The sequence below is a fragment of the Micropterus dolomieu genome, linkage group LG06 (assembly GCF_021292245.1).
Source record: "Micropterus dolomieu isolate WLL.071019.BEF.003 ecotype Adirondacks linkage group LG06, ASM2129224v1, whole genome shotgun sequence".
Lineage (NCBI taxonomy): Eukaryota > Metazoa > Chordata > Actinopteri > Centrarchiformes > Centrarchidae > Micropterus > Micropterus dolomieu.
Genome location: NC_060155.1, coordinates 17,734,963 through 17,761,816, shown reverse-complemented (window position 1 = coordinate 17,761,816; position 26,854 = coordinate 17,734,963). Strand labels below are relative to the sequence as shown.

At 41.8% G+C, this 26,854-nt stretch overlaps 2 protein-coding genes and 1 long non-coding RNA gene across 3 annotated transcripts; 2 read left to right on the top strand and 1 right to left on the bottom strand.

Moving 5' to 3' along the window:
* Positions 1-2,247: 2,247 nt before the first annotated feature.
* Positions 2,248-9,899, bottom strand: LOC123972491 (voltage-dependent calcium channel beta subunit-associated regulatory protein-like). Its single transcript, XM_046052010.1, has 9 exons — positions 9,852-9,899; positions 6,395-6,540; positions 6,170-6,231; positions 5,901-6,060; positions 5,628-5,808; positions 5,407-5,550; positions 4,568-4,766; positions 4,216-4,420; positions 2,248-4,132 (listed from the first exon to the last, which is right to left on the bottom strand). Exons 1-9 carry the CDS (start codon positions 9,897-9,899, stop codon positions 2,248-2,250), a joined length of 3,030 nt encoding a protein of 1,009 aa, XP_045907966.1.
* An 8,492-nt stretch (positions 9,900-18,391) lies between these two features.
* Positions 18,392-19,345, top strand: LOC123973102. Its single transcript, XR_006825533.1, has 2 exons — positions 18,392-18,511; positions 18,980-19,345. It is a non-coding gene; the product is annotated as an uncharacterized LOC123973102 (long non-coding RNA).
* Positions 19,346-20,276: 931 nt separating this feature from the next.
* On the top strand, positions 20,277-26,333 carry LOC123971845 (midnolin-like). Its single transcript, XM_046050862.1, has 8 exons — positions 20,277-20,339; positions 20,475-20,731; positions 20,832-20,919; positions 21,017-21,079; positions 21,896-22,459; positions 22,646-22,751; positions 24,964-25,212; positions 25,613-26,333. Exons 2-8 carry the CDS (start codon positions 20,487-20,489, stop codon positions 25,774-25,776), a joined length of 1,479 nt encoding a protein of 492 aa, XP_045906818.1. The 5' UTR covers positions 20,277-20,339; positions 20,475-20,486; the 3' UTR covers positions 25,777-26,333.
* The last annotated feature ends 521 nt before the right edge of the window (positions 26,334-26,854 follow it).

The window sequence follows — 26,854 nt, the reverse complement described above, 5'->3', positions numbered from 1 at the left end:
ATTTATATAAAATACCTCCCAAACAGGCTGTTTTGTTGGATGATCTTTTCTGTTAAACTTTTGAGATCAGCATATTTTTATTATGCAATGTTTTTTTTAAATTAATATTATTATTATTATTTTTATTTATTATTATTTTACATATCCTTTACAAGATTATACTTTGCTGGGAGTGCTACACTTATCTTTTTCTGATGTCAGCATCTAGTTTGTAGTCTAAACCTATATTATCAAGAGCTGATGCTGCTCAGCTGCAGGTGGTGTGTCGTCACAATCACCCAGTTGCCTGTTTTCCAGCGATGCTCTTTGTTGTGCTGATCACATCAGCGTGAGCCCTGTCCCCCTCTTACGCAGCCAAGCCCATCCTCAGCCCCTCGCTGGGAATAGATCAGAGAGCAGGTGAGTCACCACTCGGAGGGTGGGAGGGAGTGAGGGCAGCGCTTATCACGTCAGCTAGGTCGACAGATTCTCCGTTCACGGCAAGACACATGAGGAGCAACGCGTAGAGGATGAACAGAAGAATATTTGGGCGGTATGATTAGTACATTAGGCAACCTTTTGCTTTCTGCTCTGATGGTAACATTTTTGACTGTATAATGTTGACAGTTTCACACAGTACATCATCTTACAGGAATCACATTACAACAGCATGGGTAGGCATCACTCATATTTTCACTTTTTAATTTTATTTTTTTTTTATTCAGAAATGTCTAAAATCAATATGTGCCTCAGTTGGTCCCACAATGTCTTGCCTTTATCAAGGCTGCAAGACATTTGAATTTTCTGCACTATTCGTTTTACAGTAAAGCAGATTGTTCACTATGAATTAGGACAAAAACATGAGTTTCATAAGATACATGTACTGTAGCTCAAACCCTAAGTCTGAAAGAAAAAGGAACAAACCACATACCATTGCAGTTTTCCAGGTGACCATCTTTATCACAAGTTAAAACATGCAGCAGTGCTCTTATGTTGAAGAGATGGAATATGACATAATAATTACACTTCACATCCATACTGGAAGATGGTGGTAAGAAAGCTATTCAGCGTGTGAGACAGATTTACACACGGCTGGCAATATTCTACATTTTCCTTAACGCTCTTTTCATGACAAAAAGAAAAATGTAGAATATCACCAGACATATCTTTTCTTTAGTAATACAGAGCGAGTAGCCTATAGCCCCTTCTGGTGGGATAATGGGAGCAGACTATGCCACTGCTATTCAGCTTCCACCTCCACTTTTCACAGCCTCAATTCTCTGTCACTGGACCATCTGTCTAAAAGCCTGCGAGGCTCCTGTGTCAGTCACTTTAAGTATCATCTGTCAGTCTCCCCCTCAGCAGAGTCCCAGCAGTGATACAACAATCCACTACATTCTAGCCCACGGAAGCTCCTGGATACCGCCTCCTTAATTATGATGAATAACAGGGACAAATGACTAACATAAATCCTATAAAAATAGGTGAAATATGAGTATAAAAATTCTTGATGCACGCATTTTTGACAACTATGTTGGCTGTATTGTGTCCCATCTGTTTTAACCATTATGATATAGTATGTGTATTCTAAAGCTATGCTGATATGATGTCAATGAGAATTTTTTTTAAAACATACTGTTGCTATTCCTATTGCCAAATATAAAAACCACAAGCTTTCATGGAAACATTTGCCCTCATGGTGAAAGAGACAAGAAGGACACTTGAGGATATGGTTTTAAAATGAGAGAAATGGGTGACAGAAACTCCATCATCTTTCTTCTCATCAAAGTGCTTTTTGTTTTAAAGTTAAATCTGTACAGTATTCACAAGCACATTAATTGGACATACAGTAGCATGCTGAAACATCACAGTTAACTCTGAAAATATTGAATTTTTCTAAAGACGGGTCTATATTTTCAAAGCTATGTAATGACTGCGTTTGATTTTAAGAACGGTTACCAATAAAAAAAAAAAAAAAAGAAGGGGGGCATCACATGTCACATGGTGTCACAGTGGAAATTAAGGTCTGAATGTAAAGACTGGGCCTCAAGAGGGTACTTCTGTCCTTTAGAATATATCTGTGGTTTGATGCATCGGTTATCAGACCAGGTTTATTTTGAAGAGGTCCCAATGTAAGGGACACAGATTGGCCAAGTATCGTAACACATGATGATGTTTGAAGGGCTATAGACTATTTTATTAAAGTCTGTTGTCTATAGACAATGGATTTGCGATAAAGTTGATAAAGAGAATGGAGTTGTTAACAGGTTATATGGGACTGAAGCCAGGTGAGGCTGTGTGAGACACTGTAAGCACATGCTCTGTTCCTTCGTGGCCGAGCTTCTCTGCACTGCGCAGGCCACCGTAGAGCCTCTCTTCCACTGATGTGACCAGCTTGTCTTTCAGGCTGCTCTCTTCCTGCAGGGAAACCTCTGATAGAATAGCTTGACTACTGTTGTTGTTTCTGTTGTCGACTCGTGGATCCATGTAGGTCTTCTCTGCAGTCACAGTGGTCAAAGACTGACTAGTTGTGCTTTCTGTGTCCTTTTTTGTGGAGACTTGGCAGCCATCACCGTCACCATTCGACCCTGCACAACTCTTTGTTGCCTCAGGGGTTGCTTTGTCTGTACTTTCTGTGGCGTCGCCTGTAGCGCCTTCACTTGATGGATCTTTGTTCTCTGTGCTCTCTTTGGCCACTTCCTCGCAAGCTGCAACCTCACTGGCTTCTTCATCGGCAGCACTCGCAATACGTGAGAGTGTGCTGTGATACCTGGTGTCCAGAGGGTAACCGGCGCTGTCACCTCTTCGCAGCGGAGTGAACCTCTGCCTCTCCAAAGATGGAGAGTACCTACCCCCAGCGCCTGAACCTGGGTCGCTGTATTGCTTGTGTCTCTGCCACTGTTTCCGTAGGTGAACTCTGGATCGATGCCTGGAGCGCTGTGGAGAATCCTGCTGGTCAAACCGTGGATCGTGACGGAGAAACTCATTGAAAAGAGCGTCCGTCTTCTCGTCGATGCTGTAGTCACGACGGCGGAGACGAGGTTGGTGGGAACTGGAGGGCTGTGGGATTGTCTTCATGAGCGGAGACATCAGCTGTGATTGTGATTCTGGAGGTTTCTGAGGATGAAGGGCTTTCAAAAGTTGATATGGTTCTTGAAGGGTAAGAGACTGGCTGCCAGTTTGAGGTCTCTCTTTTAGTTTGACCGTCTCTGTGCAGTCTGCCATCTCTTCCTCCAGCTCCTCCTGAAACAGCTTGGCCTCGATGCTCTCACACACTGAACCTTTCCTCCCAGAGCTGGTGAAGAACAACCTTCTCTCAGATGCTGTCTTCCCTCGAGGAGCTCCAGGGGTCCCAAAAAGCCGCATTTCCTCAGGCGCCCTGGATGGTGCTTCAATGGAGGCGTACCCACTATCCATCTGTAGGAGCTTACGGTTCCCTGCCTCACCCTCTCCTCCAGCTCCGCTTCCCATCTCACTGTAACCACCTGTTGCCCCTCTGATCCCTCCCTCCGGCACCTCTCCCTCCCCGTCTCCTTCAGGCTCATCGTCCAGGTCTTGGGACAAGCAGCTATCCAAGCCAGAGCGCACTCCTGCACCGCTGAGGGATGAGACGCTGTCCGCATCGCTACGGATGGACTCCCGATCTGTGCTGCTATGGTCTGAGGAGGCGTATTGCTCCAGAGAGGCTCGTAAGCTCCATATGTCTCTGTACAGGGAGGGAGGAGCCTCTGAGGTCTCCTGGCGAATTATGAAGGAAAAAGATGAGCCTGAGTCTGCCCTTTGCCTGGCCTCAGCTCCCAATACCACCTCATCCCCGTCATCTACCTCTTCCTCACTCTTTTTTCTCACATCTGATGTCATGCTGTCTGTCTTTGTGTCTTTAGATTTCCTTAACATGTCTTCAAAATCTTCCTGTATGGCAGCTTCTTGTTGAGCTCCAAACAAATTTTCATCGTCTACTGATTCTAGCTCAACTCCTGCTGCATCTGTTCTTGTAACTGCGCCGAACTTTGTTTCTTTTTCTACTCCTGTTCCATTGGCTGTGGCCTCCTCACGCGCCAGGGCGCAACAATTATTTGTTGGCGAACAGAGATCCTCTCTTCTGGGACTGCTGCTGCCACCGCCTACCTCCACCATGGCCTCCAGTTTTAACCTGCACAGATGGAGAACAGTCAGTTAATCAACAATTCTTGGAACTTCATGGTGCATGTCATGGGATTATAGGAAGGGTTACACCTGCTGAGGAAGACTGAGGGCGTGGGTGCAGTGGCGGGGTGAGATAGAGTCTCTGCAGAGAGGGACTGGAGGCCACTGGACTGGATGGGAGTGTGTGGGAAGGATTCAATGACCTCATCTCGGACAGGAGAAGAGTCATATTCAGTGTGATCAGTGGTTTCACTTGCTGCTCTCTGTCTCTGGAAGGGCCTCCTCTTCGGGGATCCTGGTAGACATGAAAAGATATAGCTGTCTACTTAATGTGTTTCACTTGCAGTTTTTTTTTTTATTATTATAAAGATATTCTTTCATTTAAGTTAGACATCATCCACAAATCTAAGCTTCTTCATCCATTTAGGACATATAGCCAAACCTTTGGCATCCAGGCTGGCAGCCCGGTGACTGCTGTCAAACTTCCACCTCCTGAAGTAAGGCCCTGCCCCCTCCAGACTGGCATGGCGCCGCAGTTTAGAGAAGAAATGTAAAACTGAAGTCTGGCCTGGAGCTTGAGTCAGCTCTCCTCTCATCCCCCTTTCGCTCTCAGCATTTCCCCTGTCCCTGACAGTCTCCATCTGACAGAAGAGATGAAAGGAGAAGGAGGATGGAGGAAGGTGATGAGACATTAAGGAGGGGTGGAGGTAGAGTAACTGAGATGACTCCTGACAGGCAGAGGCAAAGCCCTCAGGGGACAGCAGTTTGTCATATTGTCAGTCAGTTGCAGTGATGACTGATGTCACAGTGCATTGGTAGGTCTGAGCCTGTGGCAGCTGCTTTTCACAGTTCTGATACAAGAGGAACAATTCACATTGCAGTATCTATCTGTGCTAATGTATTTCTGGCCAGACAGCTTGAATGCAGGCTTACTTACAATTATACTGTTCTTTTCATACATCAACACCGAAGTTATTACAATTCATCTTGAGGGAGACGCTACTAGTTGTTTTCCAAGTCTACAAAGGTCGACCTCACAATCGCATTAGAGTTAATGTCTGAGGATCATCAAAGTCATTGGGACCCATTGTCTAGGAATCATGAATATATGTATAGAATTCATAGTAATCCATCCAGTAGATGTTGAGATACTTCAGTCTGGAATAACCAACAACATTGCCATGCGAAGAGCCACAGCGCTAATGTGGCTAATCATTTGTTCTCTATATTGTAAGACCATTTTCAAACTCTCAATATAAAATAGAAAAAGGTGAAACTGACTGTCTGGGACCGTGTGTGCTGTGCTTTCATGGCTGATGAGGTCCGTCTTGGCCCATGGTCCAATATGGTGGAGTGGTGCGGGTCTCCTGGTAGACCTCCACTGGTGCTCTGTCCCATCCAGTCAGGCACTCTCCTTTCAGTGGGCTGGAGAGAAAAATCAACACAGGTTAGGGACGAGAAATTAAGATGTATGAGGTAAATCACACCCAGTGTCAAGTTACCTGGTAGATGCTGAGGGGCAGTGTGGGAGCTGCAGTCTCACAGATGTTGATGGTGCTGCTCTCTGTTGAGTCACACTCCATGATGGTGAGGATCTTCAGGTCACACTGGGCCGGAGGCAGGTGAAGGTGGGTCAGCCGGGCCTTTTTCAGGTGGTGGAAGTCTCCCTCAGTCAGAGTGTACCTGAGAAAGAAGTCGAATCATCTACTCTAATTCCAGCAGCAGCTTAGCCAAATGATGATATACAAATTCACCTTGGTTCAGTGGAACGGTACCTGCGTCCCTTGTCCTGTGTCGTCTTCTGTTCATAAAGTGCCGATTCATTGAAGGAGACTCTGCGGCCAGTGGACCCAGTGGAGACAAATCGCTCTGACTCTCCATCATGACAGCTCGAAGCTGAGAGAGCGTCTGATTCATCCAGATGAATGGTGATCTCTAAGTGACAAAGAGGACAAGGACAAACAGAGCGAGAAATAATGGAGTCAGTGACGACAGTGAACCAGAATACATGTATATGTGAACTTAAAAAAAGCACAGCTCTGACCTTGGGTGGGCTGAGAATCCTCAGCATAGGTGGTGTTTGTCTTCTCAAGGTCATCGCTGGCTCTGAACGTGGGGGGGGATGAGTTTTACTCTTTGTGCTCTTTCACAAAAACTCCATCACATCACAGCTTTTAATTTTTATATTCAGAACTCTGTGTGTGTGTGTGCGCGGACGAGCCAGGCCTGCCAGTCCCACACAGGGTGTCACTCAGCAGGGCGTACCCACCTGGAGTAGCGTCGTCCACCCATGCAGCAGCGGTGACAGAAGAGGAGCAGCAGGGAGAGCAGGACCAGCGTCCCCCCTGCAAAAACACTCAGCAGCACCAACAGCAGCACATAGTTCTCCACCTGGCCCGCCGACACAGGCACATCCTGATGAAGAGCAGCCGAGAAAAGTGGTTGACATTTAATCAAGTAGGCTACTATCCTTGAGTACCATTTTGAGGTACTTGAGTATTATCCATAAATAAATAAAACTGAAAACTAAATTCCCGAGGGAAACACTGTATTGCATGCAAAACATCTAATCACCTTATAAAAAATTAAGCATACATGTCAATGCATTAGTAATAATAACTCAGCTATTAAAACATTTTATAATGTATTGGAGCTGTGTCTTTGGCGGCCTGTTTGAAGTGAGTCCGATATTCACTCCCCTGTTAGTAATTCAATACATTTTTAACATAAATAAAAATTTTAATTAGGGCAGCTTCAAGCAAAAGTTTTGAATGCAGGACTTTCTCATGAATGCTTATATATGCTGTGTTAGTTCTACTTTCACCACTGGATCCCAGACAAGTTTTTCATATAGTACTGTATAAACTATGTACGTCTATGTTACCAAATGACAGAATGTTATTTGGCCTTGTGGAAGATATCTTTTGTTAAAGAACAGTTCACACAGGCTCCAAATTGAAGAAGAGTCTTTAGTTAAGAAGAATACAGATGGATATGAGAAGCATCTACAAGAGAGTTTACAGCAGTCATGAAATACCTTTAGCAGAAAGACATTCAGAGCAAGGTTTTACACCGTTACAAGAAGAGTAGAGCAAACAATGGGTTGTGGGCTGGGCTAATTAAGAGGTCTGAGTGACAACAAAAGGTGAATAGAACCCAGGAAAAGACAGGCTAATTAACAATGCAATCTGATTCAATCTGTTGGTGGCCTATTTGACTAATCCCTTCAACACCTATGACAATGCAATATCTCTGTCTGTGTCTGGGGGGTGTCTGGTCACATGTAAATTCAAGAAAGCCTCTCAAAGGCAATCTTCTTGGGGTGAGTATTTCAAAGAGTTTGCACACAGTGATCTCCATGATCATGGAAATAGCCATCTGTCTGACGAACCCAATGATAAACATGTGAATGAAAAGTTACTTCTGCAGCCTGTCACCAGCTGTGATTGGGATGGGGCTGCCTGCTGCTTTCTGTTTTCTTCAAACTGCTGTCTCGCTCTATAGATATTTTAGAGATACGTGACAATGACAAGAGAGTGTCATGAACCTCCCAAATACCAAACCAGAAGTGCTCTGTGCAGTGATGCTGAACCTCTTTTCCCACCTCACTTCTCCAAGCCATAAAACCACAAAACCCACACACAAGCGCACAGCTCGACACAACAAATATCAGCCTTCAAAACCAATATCTGCTAAACCCTGGTACTCACTGTTATTGTTTGGGTTGCACAACATCAATTTAATTTCCATCGCTTGTAATAAAATGGTATTGCAGGAGCCCATAACTCATTAATTTAATAGCACAGTAAGGCAGAAGCTTATATATCTGTGTTGTTTTTTTGTTTCGAGCTTGGTGGCTGCGTTAGTCGTTTTGGAACAGTAATTGATTATTCTCCCTTTGAGCTTCGCAGCAATCTCTTTGTTGCATTATGCTGTCAGATAAGTGCTGTAATGTTTAATAAGGAGTGGAATTAACACTGAAAGACTTTCTTCAGTCCCTGCCTCCTCTTAGTGACTGTTATCCGCACACACTCATACATCATGCCTGCTAACACATTTACACACACACCGAGTCAGCACAACTGCCCTCTTCTCTACTCTCTCTGATTAATACTCTCGGTCTTGGCTGAGTGAGCGTCGGGATGCTAATCGAAAAGTCAGTGAGACCCTTAATTCAATTTCCCAGCTCTTCTCGATGAGGGGGAAATGAGGCCTCCGCATGCTAAAAATGGAAATCGGAGGAGGAGGATGCAGACACACATGAGCAATCCCCCCACCAGACTTTCCTGGCTCTTCTTCCAATGTCAATTTCAAAAGAGAGTGCAAACAATTGTGCTCTTTTCATCGCAATGTAATATTCATTTATTGCAACATTTACAGTTAGATAATATATGAAAATGTTAATGTTTGTCATCATGCACAGCTCTGATGGAAACCATGGAGTGGAGAAGCTCCTCACAGAGCACAGACCGACCTTTAGATGATGATGACCTTAACAGGAGCACGAGCAAGGTCATAACAGCAAAAAAAAACAAAAAACAATGCCTTCCTTCTGGCTGGCTGTACAGACACTTAAAATGCCCTTTTATAAGTTGTTTTCGTCTGACAATCAGTCCAAAACCCCAAAAACATTCAGTTTATAGCAACAAAGACAAAGAACAGCAGCATATCCTCACATATGGAGTAGCAGCAACCAGAGAATGTTTGGCGTTTTGATTGAAAAATGACTGAAATGATTAATCCATTATCAAAACAGCTGCATTTAAATTTTCTGTCAATGGACTAATGGAGGTGTATTATAAAATAGGCGGTGTGTGTGTGTAGTAGTCAGCTAAACAGCTGATTTTATGGTGACTGCTTTCCCTGTAAGTGGTTAAGGTACTTCCATAAGACAAAGCATCAATCAATCTGTTTCAACTTCAATCACAAGCTCAATCTAACTGCAGCAAGTCGCTACACATAGGAGAGGGTGCTGCTGAATAGAAGAAAATGTTATTTTCTACCTGTTAAACCAGAGAAGGTTGACCATAATGTGCATTACAGCAAATAAAAAAAAACACAATTTTTTACCCCTTCATTCAGCGTCAAACCTGCTTTAAGCCAGAACATGTTAAACACACAACAACACATATAGATAAAGTAGGCCTACATATCCCACAGTTACGTATGTGTGTGTGTGCAGCATGCAAACAGACATGGCTTGTCAAAGCGTCTGTAACTTAATGAAATCTGTTGTTTTTACAAGCTCAGCCAAACAGGAAGAACAACGCAATCAGCTGCAGAAGTGAAGCCTCTGGACAGTCTTCAGGCCATTTTTCTAACAGTCAGTCAGTTTTCCCTCCGCACAGAAGAGCTTTAACTGTCCGATAATGACCGCAGCTGGCTCAGATATCCGCCCCACCCCACCCCCCAGTTCTCCAGAGGCCACATGGCATACAAAGCCAGTATCACACTCGGTCCTGTTTTTCAGTTAAATCCTGTTTGGAGACAGATCAGGCTGTTCTCCACTACTGCTGCACCTGATATATAATACATGTTACTGGAACACTGTGGTATCAACTCATCCTGTTTGTTTGTTTGTTAGTTTTTGCTACCTAACAGTTGCTGCTTTTGGTGGAGGTCCAGTGTGATCCATAAAGTATTGTGGAAGAGCTGTTGTTCACCAGGCTACAGACAGCAGCTGATGTGAAGGTCTGGAGAGTATGTGTGGACAGAGCCGTACTCACAGTGGAGTTCTCGGTCAGACTTGTCAGAACAGGCAAATCATTGCTCATGGTCCAGGTCAGCGTTCGTGAACCCTGCAGTGGATGGAGAGAGTGAAGTCAGACAGAGCAGCCACTTCTTTCCAGACAATAATACAGTTTCTCTTATTTTATGTAGACAAGACAAAGTGCAGTGGATTTAAACGATAAGATCAACAAATCCAGTGAAAAGACCAAAAATAACAATTAACTGATCCTACAAAAAGTGTTTGTGTAGCCAAAGCCAGATATATCTTATTCCTCCACGTTATAGACCTCCATCATTGTTTAAAATTAAAACACATCAATGAGCACCTGGTGCTGACCATGAACATGTACTTTGCAGTTTATTTTGAGTCTCTCCCACATTCACCATCCTGCTGCTGTAAAGTCTCCCTAGAGCACCAAATGTTTCCAAATAAATAAATAAAATCATTTAGCATTTCTCCACCAGTTTTTCCATTATTCCTGGCCCCCTCCTTTGCAAGAGACAGATCTCCTGAAAAAGGAGTGGAGAGAGAGAGAGAGACCAACATGATGTGGGTATATGTGTGTGTGTGTGTGTGTGTGTGTGTATGTATGTATGTATGTATGTATGTGTATATATATATATACACTAATAATCTGGGGGGAGATTATTAGTACTCATGCATTGATATAAAAGCATTTACATTTGATTTGTTGGCTGAAGTGAATATTTTGTAGCTATTTCATATAGGACTGCAACTAATGATACTTTTCATTATGGATTAATCTGCTGATAGGTTTCTCCATTAATTGATTGATTGTTTGGTTTGTAAACATTTTGATGCACATCACAATTACCAAGATCCAAAAGTGGCACCTTTACAATGTGTGTTATGTACAACCAATAGTACATAAAATGTGTTGAAAATGTGCTTTGAATGCAAAAATCTTAACTTGTAAAGTAACTAAAGCTGACAAATAATTGTAGTGAAGTAAAAAGCACAATATTTGTAGAGGAGTAAAAGTATAAAGTGGCAGGAGAAGAAAAAACTACAAGTACAAGTACCTCATATTTGTGCTTAAAAGCAGTACTTGAGTAAATGTACTTACTTTATTTATACATTATACACACACACCACCCACATCTTTATGTTACAATATGTCATCAATCCGAAGAAAATAGAACCCTGACAACATCACTAGGGTTATTCTCTCACTAGAAATCTCTCCGCAGAGCAACAGAAAACATTAGACAACTGTTTGCAAGGGCTGAACAGGACTCCTCATGACGAGTAAACTCATTTCCTGGGGAAAACTGGTGCAAAGCCCCTTTAACATACCGACGTGACATAAACCTAAATGTCGTGTGGACTGAGCGCTGTGTATTAAACCCTTACGTGACCTAAGACTTACTGGCACCTCCTAAAGAAGGACTTTTTCTGCACAATAACCTAGAATCCTCTCGGTCTCTAGACTACAGTCTGTAAATTAGAGTCTGTGAGACAGAAAGAGGAGTGTGGCAAAAAAGAAAGAGAAAGGCAGTGCAGCTTGTGTAACATCAGTCCATGACTGCATTTCTTACACATACTGGTAATGCTGCTGCACATTCCCTCACCATGTGAGCATCATATTTTATGTAATATCTTACATACCAGCAGCTCAAGGTAACTACGATGAGAACGAAGCTTTGAATAGCAAGGACACACCAATAATAAAGAACCACACACACACAGATTTATACTGAATTTAACACTTTAACCCCCACACCCCACCCCCACACCCTTAGCATTTCTAAACCGTATATGAATATGTAATAAGTGGTTTATAACAAACTATAAAATAGGGGGAAATATGGACATTTGAAGTGTTTATTAATGTACAGATTTTTCAATTATAACCTTTCAGATAAGACATCTTACATTATTACAGCTGTTTTTTTATAAAGTATTTCTGATTCTGACAATATATTGTCATTCTTTATGTTTATACCGCAGTGCACACCTATGGGTGCCCACAGCAGTTACACATACAAGTATGTTATTGTGTGTTATAAACCATTTTTATACATGGATTTTTTTTTGTCTCCCTCACAACACATGTGGTGAAAACATCTGTCTCCTCTTTGCTGATTGTATAAATGGTTTAAAGCTACCTTGCAGAAGAGTTAAATGGCATGGTTGTGTGCACTTGATTGTGCAGCTCTTGAAATGTCCTTTCTGGCAGGTTTACATTTCCCTTTTATTTCTTATTACAACCGACTGAAACCACTAAGCCCATAGCAGCTTTAAAAGGTTTCAAAGCAGAAGCCAATTTCTACTGATTTCTCTACATTAACAAACCTTTCTGTCAGAATCACTTGGTTAGCATTAATTCCTTCCTGTTTATTGACATACTGAGTTACTGATTTGATTTTTTGTCCATCACCATATCAGGCAGTCAAGATCAGTCCATCACCTTCTTAAAGTCAAACAGATCCACTCTGCAATTGATACTTTCAGTCCAATCTCAGCCACAGTGGGTTCCTTAATGCATTTCTGATATGAAATATTTACTGTAATATGTTAACTGTGTTAATCCACGTTGGGTCAATCATGATGAACCCATTCTGTGAAGACAAACAGTGTTCAAACCCACATAGAACTTCATTTTAAATTCAATTTGAGGTCCCAAACATTTCCAAACCTACCACATATGTCAAGCTAAACTTTGGGGACAAAATAATGCACAAGACATCTAAATTATTTTCATTTGATTTCAAGGTCCCGTCATAAAAGCAAGGAGTAGTGAATAGTTCACTCAGTAAACAGCATAGCAGTAACACAAAGTATATGTTTTCCTGTCAGTCCTAGTGGAATAAGATGATTTTCCACCATTGAAGCCAAGGGCAAATGAAGTGCACATTAAGGGTGATTTCTATGCTGATTTTGAGAATAATTGCTGCAAAGTCCCTTGAAGGGTTGCATTTTTATTATTTAATTGTTAATTTTATTCATGCATAGTAACTTTTTCTCTCTTCCCTCTGTTCTCATTTTGAGCATACTTAACCTACATTACATTATTATTATTATTATTATTATTATTATTATTAGCCTATAAATAGCCTTATATCGCCCCTAAACATTTTTTCCTATATGCTGAAAATGTGTAGGCCTATAATAGCAGGTCTAATTAATATTAATTAGACTAATGACGTTCAGCAGCTTGACTTGTTAGCTTCACCGTCATTTGATTTCTCAGTTAATGTTGAAGGTAAGTAATCAGAATTAAACTGAAAACGCTGACCCCGAAATGTGTAGAAAAGTGTGTGTGTGTGTGTGTGTGTGTCTGTGTGCGTGCGTGCGTGCGTGTACGCGCGCGCTCGTTTCCAGGGTCTAATGCCATGTCGCATCCTCACATCATCTCTCGCTTTAACCACATCAGGCAGGAAGACTTCCTACAGACTTTGTAGTTAATTCCATCAGTAGACTGCAAGGGTGCTTCGGGTGTTTATAGCCTTGTAAGCACCATTAATAGTATATGGAGGCGGTGGACGGGGTGTTAGTTTCACCCTGACGTGGGATGGGATGATGGTGGTTTCCAGATGTGCTGTATCTTACGGTCTATACGGTGTTGCAGCAGCTCCCCTCCGCTCTGTGCAGGCTGACTACAGTGACCCGCTGCAGCCGGCGGCGCTCAGCAGCAGCAGCCTCAGCAGCAGCAGCATCTTCCTCTCTCATCCGAAAACCCGCGGATCAGGGCTGTCCCACATCATCCCTGCGTCGTCTGCTCAGCCTGCGGGGAATAAATCACGATCTGTCACACTTCATGTGCCGGACTCGGGGGCTCTGCCGTGGTCAAACATCATCTCACTAAATCAGACGCTGCGATGATATACTGTAGACCTGGCTGTGTCACCTATCCCGCATCTTACATAAGGCAATAGTAGCACCTATACCTATTAACACCTCGAGCACGCCTGTAGGTCCATTAACTGGTCTTGATGTGAGAGACAGAAATCGGACTCACCCGGCTGTAGACTCCGTTTGAAGCAGCGCTTCGCAGGCAGCCTGCCCAGTCTGCATACTTTAATTTGGGCTTCACATAAAGACTGTAGTTATGAATGAAACCACACGCTATTAGACACACCCACAGCCCGCTCCCGACGCACCACGTGATCAGCACCGATGATGGTGATGGTGATGATGATGTGAGATGGAGGAGAGGACCCGTTCTCATTCACAGCAGCTGATCATGAATGGCAGCTGCGGACAGGGCGATTGATTGGTTGCATAGGCCTATCTGTTTTTTAAGTCTAGGCTAAATATATAAATAGCCTATATAGCTTAAATTCTGATGAATATTTTAATATTTTCCATTTCCTTTGTTTGAGCCTGCCGCTGTTTCCTTGTTGCCAGACAAGAAGCAGGGGGACAGATGGGTGTTGTGGACGTTTTTGTAATCTCACATTTCATCACGTGATGGCAGCGTTGCACTGTTGTTCTCAGGGTGAACATACTTTAAAATGGAAGCTCTTCGTGCAGTTTTTTTTTCAAAGTCAGTCCAGACCTTCACACAAGGCTCACAGAGGACCCGCGCAGCTAAATAATGAATAGTTTAATTTCATTCTTATTCAATAGAAGTTGTCCAAATTAGAGAATGTGCACCATAAAAATGGATTCGATTCTGCAAAATTGTTATCTTCTCGAATTCAGGCCAAAGCTCTCTCTAAATTAGCCTATTGGGTGATGTGTTTGTTTTGGTTTTACTTTTTTAAGAAGAATCTTTAGTCCCAAAACAACAACTCAGAAATGTAAACATTGCTACTATAAGCCAAACTGTGCAAAAGGCTGCAAATTCAGATGGTATTTGTGTAAATGTAAAACTCTGGATTCAACTGGAACACTGTCAGTGAAGTCCATATGTGTATGTGTGCCATACACATAGGACAATAGGACATCCTGATATATAGAATCATTTATAGATTGATTGATGCACCTGCAGGTTTAGGCTTCTTTGAAGATTTGAGTTTTGTTAAAGGCATTCAACTTGACCAAAATAACACACCTTTGTACTATTATAACTACAGTTTGTTTCAGTTTTTAAGTTATTTTCATTATAAGTTTCCATTATTTTGTATGCCCCCTGTGTTTTGTGCATCACAAATATTTTCCACGCTATTTGTACTCACACTCTAATCCCAAAACGCATCTTGCATTTATTCCCTCGGCAGTATACATTCCCTAGTGTGATGTCGAAATGAAGGAGTATCGCACAAATGGACAATGTGTCAGCAGCAAAGTGGCAGGAGGTCTAATCTGCGCCTGTTTGATGACAGAAAGCGGGAGGATGGTTGGTCTGAGTTAGTAGGCCTAAGTGTTACTTTTACATTTACTCATTTAAAGCAATCAATAAAGCATCACTACAGTAAGAGATCTACAAGTTAGACATCTGAAGAACCCATTTTATGTTTCTGCACAATAACTTTCACCCACAACTTTAGAAAACTGGCCCCAAACTGGACCAGCTGGTTGAGTGACAGAAATAGCAGCACACATGACTAGTTTGGGGGAGAATCAGTTCAGAGCAACCAAAATGAGCTTCATGTATTTACTAACTGGACGTAACCAACATAATGAAGTCTGTGTCGCCTGTTAAGTCTTCTCAGGGTATGTGTCTTAGATTCCAGCATATTTATGGGATAGTTTGAGCTCTTCACTCCTTTTCCGCTTGCTTAAGAGGGTCTAATTGACGCTATGAGCAAAAAAAGCCTGATCTCTTCAAAAATCTGAAACATAACCACAACATATGGTTTTTAAGGACATTTTTTACACATTAGAAGAAACATGTTGCCATAGTGTGGGCAGTCTCGGAGAACTGCTATGTCTTTCACATATGACCCCAATGTCACCAACATTGACTAGCGTATTGTTTTGCATTCTTGAAATGGACACAGATTCAACTTACAGAATCTCTCTAGCACACACAGTATGTTGAGAAATCTTCTTTCTTTGAGAGCAAAACAAGGATTCCACAGGGTCCTGTCCTCGGCCCTCTTTCCTTCAGTTTATACAGTACATAAATAATTTATGATTTCATGTATCCAGAAGAACTATTTCGTTTCTACCCAGTGTTGCAACACTCACAGTCCATGGCAACATGGATTGACAACTCAGGTAAAACATTCAACATTACAAAAACTGTGTCAGAAAATTTAAAGGTCAATAGATGATTTATTAAGCAGGCTTCAAAAGTCTTAAAGGGGACCTCCACAGATTTTACATACCAAAGTCTATTGGGGACTGCATGTGAAAAAATGTTGTATGAAGCCTTTTGTGGCTCCAGAGAGAGCTGTGTGAAATGCCTCAAGTGACATCGGTTTGGGATGAAGACAAGAAATCTGAAAATGAAAAAAATCTGATGGTGTGGAGCTACAAAGAAGTTAGCTTATCAGATCTCTGTAGCTCCTCAAAGCTACATTAGCCACTATAATGGTAATTACTGTATACTAGCAAACTGTTAGCATTTGCGTTTGAGTGTGGGTTTTGATTGACTAAACTTTTTATTGATTGTTAATATAAAAGTGGCCTGTTTAGTCAGAGATACAAATGCAGGAAACATCAAAAGGATAAAAACCCAATGAAGCCCAAATGCTTATTTGCATTGTGGTTCTTTTTGGTGAGGTAGGGGGTAGGAGCATCATGAAAAGTCAGCCCGTAGACCACTTGCAGCTTCTTAATATACATAATTTAATTTAAAAAAGAATGATCAATCACAAGACAATGTACAACGATATTAATCCAGAAGCAATGCTCTATACAATTCCGATAAAATAATACTGGTCCCAAAGTCCTCATTTTAAAAAATCCCTGGAACGTCATCCCAATAAATATATCATCGCATATATATATATATATATATATATATATATATATATATATAACAAAATCCATCAAATTAAATTCACATCAAATTAATCCATACGTTCATAACAATATAAAAAATTGATCAAGTGCCATACCTAGAACAACAGCCTAATAAGTAATATCCAGGCTGCTAATTTATGAAGGCAGACTGTCATTTTTTAAATGAAGACTTAAAGCTAACAATAGAGTCAATCATCTTAATACTCATTGGAAGCCAATTCCACTGAATGGCAGCTGAGTACAGCCCCATACATCTCTTGAACATGAAGGGAATCAAATCAGTTGAACTCCCTCTTGTGGCATAATTATAGTATTTCCCAATTCTGGTAAAGGAGCCGCATAAGTACTTTAACATCATTATGAACAATCCTGTGAGTTAGACACAATCAGCAAAACTCTCTCTTACAATCTCAGCCTCCTAAGGATGATAAAATGAGCTGGAGGAAGATGTGTCCTAGATGGAAGTTTAAGGATCAACTGCACCAACTGATGATGCTGATGCCTGTAGCTTTTTTTCTAAGAATCATGGTGCACTTGTACACCAGGTGAGGCATGCATACTCAAAATGCCCCAGCCAATGTTATTATTATTATAATTATCGTTAATATTTAGATATTCTTTAAGTCAGATTCCCATCTAATCTGAGGAAAATATTAAAATGTTGAGCAAGGTTTCAAAAGCAAGCACACATTTACATTACATTTAGTCACTGGAGACTGGTTACCATTTTATGCTGCCAATACCTTTCTGTATTCCATGTTCTTTTCACATTTAAAATGAACCTGTAACTATGTAACCTACATAGGAAGCTGATTAAATCCCACCAGCCCCATAGCCTTCTCTTAAGAAATTAAAGATGTTAAGTTGGATAATATTACTATTAATAAACTCATCTATAAAAACATAAATAATCAGACTCTTAAAATGCTCTATGACATGGTGGTACCTCTCAGTATATGTCGCTCAGTAACTGAGGAACTGCAAGGTGCCCTTTCATGAATCCTCCTTTGGACAGATATCTTACTCTATTTGAGGATCAATATGTGCGCTCCTATTTTCTCACTACTTTAAACTCAAGTTAAAACAGCTTGAGTTTTATGGAAATTTTATTACATCATTGTTAGTTTTTGAGCTGTTTTGTATGTATTTTCCTGTTGACTTTTGGACATTTGAAAAGGCCCAAGGGCTGACTAAATGCTGTGGTATGTGGCATTGGTTCATGCTCCAGATAAAAATAAACACTGGATATAAATAATTAGTATAGCCATAAATGCACTCCTCCATTTATGTTTCTATATTAACGCGACAGCCATTTCATGATTTTCTCATTTATCAGTGATTAATATTCAGGACTGATTCCTCACACTCAACATTTTTATCTCTGAAATTCTAGGGATTCCGAGGTGCATCATACCAGAGGATTGAAACATGAGAGAAATGATGCCAGGAGAGGCTGTGTAGTGGAAGGAATGTGGAGGAGAGGATGAACGCAGTGATTGTGTGAGTGTGTGTTCCTGGAAGAGTTGACGTCAGAGCTGCGTCTGTGCATGCTCTGGAGAGCGGGACATCCTGTCGATTTGTTTTTGGCAAGCCCGAAGAATGTACAGCAGCAACTTCTTCCTTCTCGCTCATCTCAGTGAAGTGTTGGAGTCGGGTGGGTGACCAGGGAGGAGAGGATCTCCATCAAACTCTCACTGGGACATCAAGTTCAGCAAGAAGAGATTGGTGTGGAATTCCTCTTGAATTTCAGTGAAGTTCAACAAAGATTAAGATGAGGTTTTGAATTTGATTTACATCACAGTAATCTCAAGGATATCTCTCATGCCTTTAGATTATATCTATAGAGCACATAAGCACTAAGAGAGAGAAACAAATAGAGATGAAAATACTCAACTGAAACCGCTATGCAAAGAAAAACAGAACAGAAAAGGAGAAAATGCAAAGTTGTGTTTTTTTCCTCACATCCTGCACAGGTTGGTGGTTTTCAGACAGAAAAGACACAATAAGACAAACATGTCTTCATGTAGGAGAGTGTGGAGAGGAGTGAGTGCAGAGGTGGGGTGAGGAAGGGAGGTAGGTGATAGGGAGTGGAGTGACGCAGGCTGGATGAAGTGGGGGTGCTGTGGGTGTAGCTATTTTTAGTCACTGTGAGGAGACACATATTAGCTGCATTTCACTGCCCTCCCCGACTTCCTACGTCACTTTACTCTAAGCTGCTCCTCTCCGCTGTGCATCGTGTGACAGGTACAGCCCAAGGGCCTGCTGTGGACCAGGAGGTGGGACATGAATACTGAATACAGCCGAGGATGAAAAAGGACTGCAGAGCACAAAGGGTAGTCGCGGTCTGTGAACGTGTCCTCCCGCTGGAGTGAGATTCTGCTGCATCCATAGATGGTGAGGGTGTTTCCCCTGCCTCCAGCCCAGTGCATGCTGGGAGAGCTTCCAGCATCCATGTGACCTTGAAAAGCAAAAATGGAGGGATGATTCAGAATATTCTTCAAACCCTATTTATAAATTTGATCTTAACCAGACTGAAATTAAAAATGTAAAGACATCCTTTATAATTCAAAGTTGTGGTTTGAGCAATTTAAATAAAATGTACTTGCTTGACTTGACTCCAATACCTATTTGTGTAATTTGAAATCACTTCTTCTTTTTCATTTTGGGATATTTTAACAACTTCAAATGTCCCACAAATATGCAGGAATGAAGGCTGCATTGTATCTTATTATTGTAGTTTTATTTTGTGAATTGTAGCTACATCAATGTGCCTTGGAGTTGGCACGTGTGTAATTGAAAGTCAATTCCATGTTATTTATTTAACACAAAATCACACATTTGTCTCTGAGGGTTTTGCAATCTGTACCACATGACCTCCTCTATCTTTAAACTCTCTCTAAACAATCACTTTAAAAAAAATTGAAATAGACAATAAAGGACACATTTTAGCTTTGCAGCCGACTGATAGAGCAACTATCCAGTATGCTAGTAGGCTATCCTGGATGATGAGGAGCTCCAGATGTGCTTGCAGTTTTTGATATGCAGTAGCCTACACAACTGTTTTACACAAGAAGTGTGTCACAGTACAAACCCCCTAAAGTAGGCTATAATAGAGCTATAATGATCATCATGCAAGGTAAAATCTATCTTCCATGTAGGCCTTGTAGCCTATATGTAAACTTACTAGGCACTGAAGCTGATTGTGATTCTGATTTGGTGGAGAGTATGAGTCATTATAGGACTAGCACAGAAATATTGTGAGTTATCTGTGGGAGGCTTTTAATACACTTAATAATTATTTAAAACATTACAAATTACATCCTGTCTCAGGGGCATTTCGACATGATGACATTTTGTCCAAGATGTTGTAGACCGGTGCAGATTGCATCATTTATGAATGGTGAGTGAGGCACAAAACAGGGTGGAGTCACGTGAGAAGGCGGGCGTTTTGATTGGACAGTACAGGCTGACTGGTGTTGGAGGCTCTCGCTGATTGGCTGTGTATCCTGATGGGCGGGGCCTACACTAACATTGACAGGCGTTTTACGTTCGGTGGAGGTGCGTCTGACACAGCCAGAAAGAGGAACTGTCACATCCTGTTGTGGTAAAACCGCTCTATAATCTTCATTATTTAATGTTCGGAAAAGCTGCACACTGTCCACTGAGGAATGAGGAGCAAGACTAAAAAGACTATTAAATCTAGCGACCAGAATCTGATTTTAATTTGGATCTTTCACAGTAAGTCAGCTAAATGGAGCAGCAGCAGCAGCAGCAGCAGCAGCGGGGCCCCTGTAGCTTTACCCCGGGCCGGTCTGCATGCTGCGAGGCAGGGGTCTCCTCCGCTCAGCCCACCATGCGTTTGTCCATCACCTCGACCACCGGCAGCCCGGTGGAGCTCACTGTCCCTCGAGGAGAGACTGTGGAGGGACTGAGGACGCACATCTCCCAAAAACTCAGACTGCAAACAGACAGAATCGTCCTCCTTTATAGAGACAGGTGAGTTATCTTACAATGATGCTGTGCTCCATGTAGAATCAAACACACATTTCTTTATCATGTTATTTACTCAATGTATCCTGAATATATAATGTGACAGGAAGCTGACTTCAGGAAAACTGTTGGAGCTGGGTATTGCAGATGGCAGCAAACTGACCCTGGTTCCTGTCATTGAAGCTGGTTTAGTAGTAAGTAAGACAGTGCACCTGTTCTACTAGGAAAATATATATCCACTTTCTTCCATGCTACTTTTAATCACAGGGCACCTTTTTGTTACTGTCGCAGTGCTCGACTGCTGGAGCTGAGAGAACTATGATGGATGTTTTACAAAGTTTAACAGAAGTCCAGGTGAGAGGTTCATGTCTTTCTAACCCTGTGCTGTAAATAAACAGACACTAGTTGAATGTATATGCATGAGGGGAGGTTAGCAATCTTGAAGAATTTGGACTATGTGTGTTTTCTGCACATTTTGTGGAGTAGGGTGTAACCCACCATCTCACTACTGTCCTGTAAAAACCATGTATCATGCATCAAAATGACACAGTTTCGAAATGCGTGGTTTTCAATGATGTATGTATATGATTCCGCTGTTACTGGAAAAGAAAAGCCCACACCTTCTTGTTTAGATCATGTATGTATGTATGTAGGCTATGAAATAGGAAATGCCCACTATATCTGATTACTTACAGTCATACACACACACACACACACACACACACACACACACACACACACACACACACACACACACACACACACACACTCAGTCACTCACTCATATTATTTCTGTTTTTTATAACTGTTCATGTCTGGTACCTTTTCTGCTCTACTCATTCACTGTATTTACTTTCATTAGTTACTATTCCTCTATATAGGCTAATAGATTTCATGGTTACTGACAGGTTACGCCATTCCAGCCATTCAAATTTAAAAGAACTAAATTCACAGGAAACAATGCGTGGATGTAATCCAACACAGACTTTTGTCTCTATTAAATCAAAGAGAGTGTATTTGGCTGTGTGTAAACTGATAAACCAGTTCCTCCTCTCTTGTATTAATTATTATTATTAAACTATATGCATCAGATGAACCAGGACTGAACCAGACTGATCTTAAGAATTGTAAATTCAACTCTGAAGGGTTTTTTCCCTGACTATCCTTCAGATCAGTGACTTCCTGTCTGGGCGCTCTCCTCTGACCATTAACCTGGGAATTGGTGCCCACATGATGTATGTGCAGCTCCAGCTGTCTGCACAGAACGTGGCGGAGTTGCAGCAGCACCAGGACTTTGCAGCAGGGAGCTGCAGCGAGCTTCAGACTGGACTGCCCGCAGCAGTCAGGATGAGCAGCTCTCCCTTAGCTTGGTCCACTAACACCACAGGATCCAATACCTCACCCATTTCCCAACCCTCTATTCTAACCTCAGACTCTACATCCTCAGTCCAATTTAGCTCTCTGAGACCCAGAAGTTCCTTTAACTCAACAGCACCCACTTCCCACTCATCTACCACTGGCTCTGGTGTGATCTGCCATCACCACTCATCTCCACATCAGTCCTGTCCTCCCCACTCTACGCACACATCTTCCCCTATTCTTTCAACCTCTTTGCCTTCTGGTTGTCCACGTCCCAGCTGTCCACCACAAGCAGCCACAGCAGTCTGTTCACCTGTTCCCACCGGCTTCATTCCTGGACCCCAGAGCCCAGTGCCAGCCTCAGCCTTCAAAGAGGTTAACCTTATGCATTTTCTACTGCATGGTTTCACCACTGTATTATTAATTAATGTATAAGTAACATACAGTAACTTGCATAACATGCCAGTTTAGAGTTCAAAATGTCCAGTTTATAGTTTAATAGATTGTTTCTCATAATGGATGGGGAAAATATGAGATTATCTTTTCCTTCTTGTTTTACAGGGAAATGTTCATGCCTCATCTGCAGCAGATCTGTGCAAGCAGCCAGGAGCAGTCATTGACAGTTTTGTAAATCACTCTCCAGGCCTCTTCTCTGGGACTTTTTCTGGTAAGTGTGAGCAGCAGAGGCCTTAAGATGACATAACAGCACAATGAGAATACAGTCGTTTTTGATTAGTTTAATATAGATAGATAGATAGATAAACTGCGGTGTTACAGCAGCCCTGTTTCAAAAACAACTAAAGCTGCGTTTCCACTGCAGGATCTATATCCTGGAAGTAGGAACCTTTGGGGGAACCAACTGCGTTTCCACAGGAACCAGGTTCTAAATTAAGTTTCAGTGTCCTTCTTTTACCCCCCAAACAGTCCCTGCTCAGGGGGTAGTAGAGTGTTTGCAAACCAATTGATCACAATCAACAGTCAAATAGCACACACAAGTCTTGCTGATGTCAACCTGAGACTGTTTGTTGGTATTATATTTATATTATATTTTCGGAAATAGCAGCCGGCCAGCAGCAGTGTGTTTACAGCTAACCGCTGATGGAGTTAATCCAAGTACTAGTTTACATTTTCATCAGTCAAGAGGTTACTACATGGAGCCGAAGTCGGTCTCCTCTTCTCCAAAACAAATGGACCAGCTGATTACAACAGGTAATACAGTGTGTTAGAAATTCAGGCCAATACAGATGTGGATGATTCCAGCTGATCTACAGCTCTTGTCGCCTGGAAATTTTTTAACGACCTTCAAAAGTGTTGTGATTTTATGTTTGTGTTTCTTTCTCTGTGCTGGAGTAATTTTAAAAACTTGATGGCTTTATCCAGTTTGTCATTAAATTTGTAATAAACATTAAGCATTACTAAAGAAAATCTGTAATATTATACCCGTTACAATTTTAACCTGAAATTAAGTGGTGTTTTGTTTTTTTTAATAATTCACCAACACGGAGAAAAATTTTGGCACCAGAAAAACAAATCCATGAGTAAAAGAGTAACGTTATTTCCTGTTGCAGGAATCCGATGATCGAGATTGTAGGCAGGGTGCAAACTAACTAACAAGACAGTAGCTCATACATAAATAGATTTATATAGGCTATGTGTTTGTGCTTTAACAAATTACTTTGATGATTAGATAGGCTGCTGTCAGTTCTTCCTGACCGATCCTGTCGGAGTATCGGGAGATTCAAGTAATCAATGACGTTATTCTGCTGTACCTCGTGCGTAAATGCGCACAGCGTCGTTATTAATAGGGAGATATTCAACCTATTTTACCCCTCCCTCGCTATTAATCAGAAGGTAAATTTTTTGACAGAGACCCACCCAATCCACCTGATATAACTCTGCACATCATTACAACCCACCTATGCAGCACATTTTATTTTACAGTAATATTGTAATATAACTAATTACTCTCAAATGACAACACGCTGCCCAACACTGCTAAATAAAGATAACTGTCTATCGGTTTGTATGGGGTAGGCCTATTTGTCAGCTGGTTAATTTGCCTAATCTTCGCAGGTCTCCAGACAGCAGTAGAAATGTACACAACAATGGGCTGAAGGAACCTTTTATTTCTAGATCTTGGAAGTCCCGGGTATTTTTGGTGAAAACTCGGCTTAAAGTAGTGAGGCAGGCAAAAAACAAATGCAATTTCAAATCCAAACTATAATAATTAAAATGCACTAAATAGAATAAGTGACAATAAATAATATAAATAGACCATAATGTTAATTATCTTGAAAATATTTTGAATATACACTGTACAATGATAGTCACAGAAACGTACTGTATAGTACTGCGAGTCAAGTAGATCATGTCACATGCTGTAGGCCTACTGCAAGATACGTGATTGTCCTTGGAGAATAGAAAAAAACTGAACAGAGGTCTGTTTTTTAACAACATCTCAGCTGTGTTTTCTAGGGCTGCAACTAACAATTATTGTCATTATTGAATAATCTGATTAAATTATCAATTATCGGATTACATTTTTTCTTTATTAAATGTCAGAAAATGGTGCAAAACCCATTATAATGTCCCATAACCAGAGGAGATGCAGAAGTCCAAGCCAAAGATGTTCAGTTTACCATGACAAAGAAAAGCAGCAAATCATTATATTTGAGTAGCTGCAGCCAGTGAAACAATCGGATTTTAGCTTGAAAAAAACTGACTAAAAAAATCGATTATTAAAGTAGTGGCATTTAAATCAGATCCACTAATCGATCAACTGACTAACCATTTCAGCTTTAATTTCTACTGTCTCAGTTTGTACTAATTCTTCTTTTCATCCGCTCTCACTTTCCCCTGCTCTCTTCTTCTCCCATCAGGCACTCTGGCTCCTTGCAGTCAGAACAGCAGCAGCCATCCTCGCAGTGGCATCTCCGTCATTCTGCAGATCCTCAATGACCTTCTCAGGGCTGCCTACCGCCACCAGGGGGCTCGACCCACCCTTCCTCATCTCCACTGTCCTGCTCCAAACCCTCCGGTCAGCCGCCCCCTCACAGCAGAGGAGCAAAGCAAAGCAAAAAGCAAAACACTGGTGACCCAGAGGCCTGAGCAGCTCAGTAAAACTCCAGGTGAGCTTCACCCACTGTATTGTTGTAAACAGTTAATATATAATATAATACACTTGAACACTGGAGGAGGTACTGAAAATTGCATTCATAATACATTCATTATGCAAATATATATTTAAGTTGGCTTACATGACACTGAATGACCAATGTAATCCAATGACTTTTGGTGTTGTAATAAAAGGCCATGTTTAGTCACACACCACTGGGTGAAGTGTGAAGGCATTAACCTCTTTTACTTTCTCTTTTGCTTTCTCTTCATTCTCAGTTTTTCTGTTATGTTGTAGACTTTTTGACCTGCAATTGTGATAAATTAAAGTGTTTATGACAGCATGACACCAAGCAAATGCTTTATTTTTGTGCAGCATGTCTAACATGTGTTTTTTTCTTCCCTCTACTGTAGGCGAGGAGACTTGCTCCCTCCACACATCCACACAGGAGAATCGAGCGTTGCACTGTAAGCTAGAGCGCCTGCAGTTTTTGATGCATCAGAGGCGCCTTCGCAGGCGGACTCGCAGGAACTCGCACCTCTCACCTACGTCTCACCCGTACCAGCATCGCCCCTAGTCTCCCAGACAGAACTACCCACTGTGATGGCAGTATCAGCTTTCTGATGAGCAAGGGCGCCTCCCTCGATGACTAGAAGGAACCATCATGGAAACCAGAGCCTGACCCCTGACCTTGTGGAATGGGTGAAGTGCACTCTGGGCCACTTAAGGTTTCGGAGTGGGAGATGTTTGTTGCTATTTTTACACTGTGAGCATTTCTGAAGAATGTAAGCTCAAAAGATCCAAGGAGTATGACTCCTGTGGCGGCCACTGCACTGTTGCTTCATCCGAGTACGTCCTTTAGTGACAAAGGCTCTCGTTGTTATGTAGCATAATGTCACAATGGTTCCAATATATGTTTTCATGTTAAACATCTTGGTGTTTTGTACAAAGATCTCTTTCTGTATGTTTGTTTATGTATTCCAATGCCTTAACCGTACATGTCTTGAATGTAAACTGTGTTCTTTTGTTCTGTGCAGAGGGCTTTCCTCTAAAATGTTTTACTTATGCAATATTAAAATGTAAACACAAGGAAGGGGGGTGCCAAGAATAAAGGATACAATTGGAAAAACATAAGACATATTTGTGTGTCAAGTCCTTTTTAGATACGTAACATTGCTGCCTTTGTTTATCCCACAATTGTTTTATCTTAAAGCGTAAGCGTGTGAACAGAAAGGGTGAAAGACCAGGCAGGTTAGGGTGGGGGTTACTAAGCTTTCTTCTCACCTGCCCCACTGTGAAGGCCTAGGTGTGATTGCCCAAGTGGTTCTATTGGGAGAGCTGGTGTGGGGGATGAACAAGCCAATTTAGTGTTGCAGGGGGGAGGACAGGTATGGTGTCGGTGGAGAGAATCCGTTGGGGAGGGGGGCACTAAAACAGGCTGGCTGAGGCGAGCAGATGGTCAAAGAACTGGGGGAGGGGTGGCCACCCCTCCCCCAGTTCTTCTACCAGTCTCCTTGTGGCTATTGATACTCATCATGCTACTTCACACATTTTTCACATTGTTATGTAGGAGTTCTTGTTCCAGCTTCCTTGTAGCTGTCCTTGCCCTGCTTAATGCTCACCTTAAATTCTCGGTTTCACCCCCTCCCTGTCCC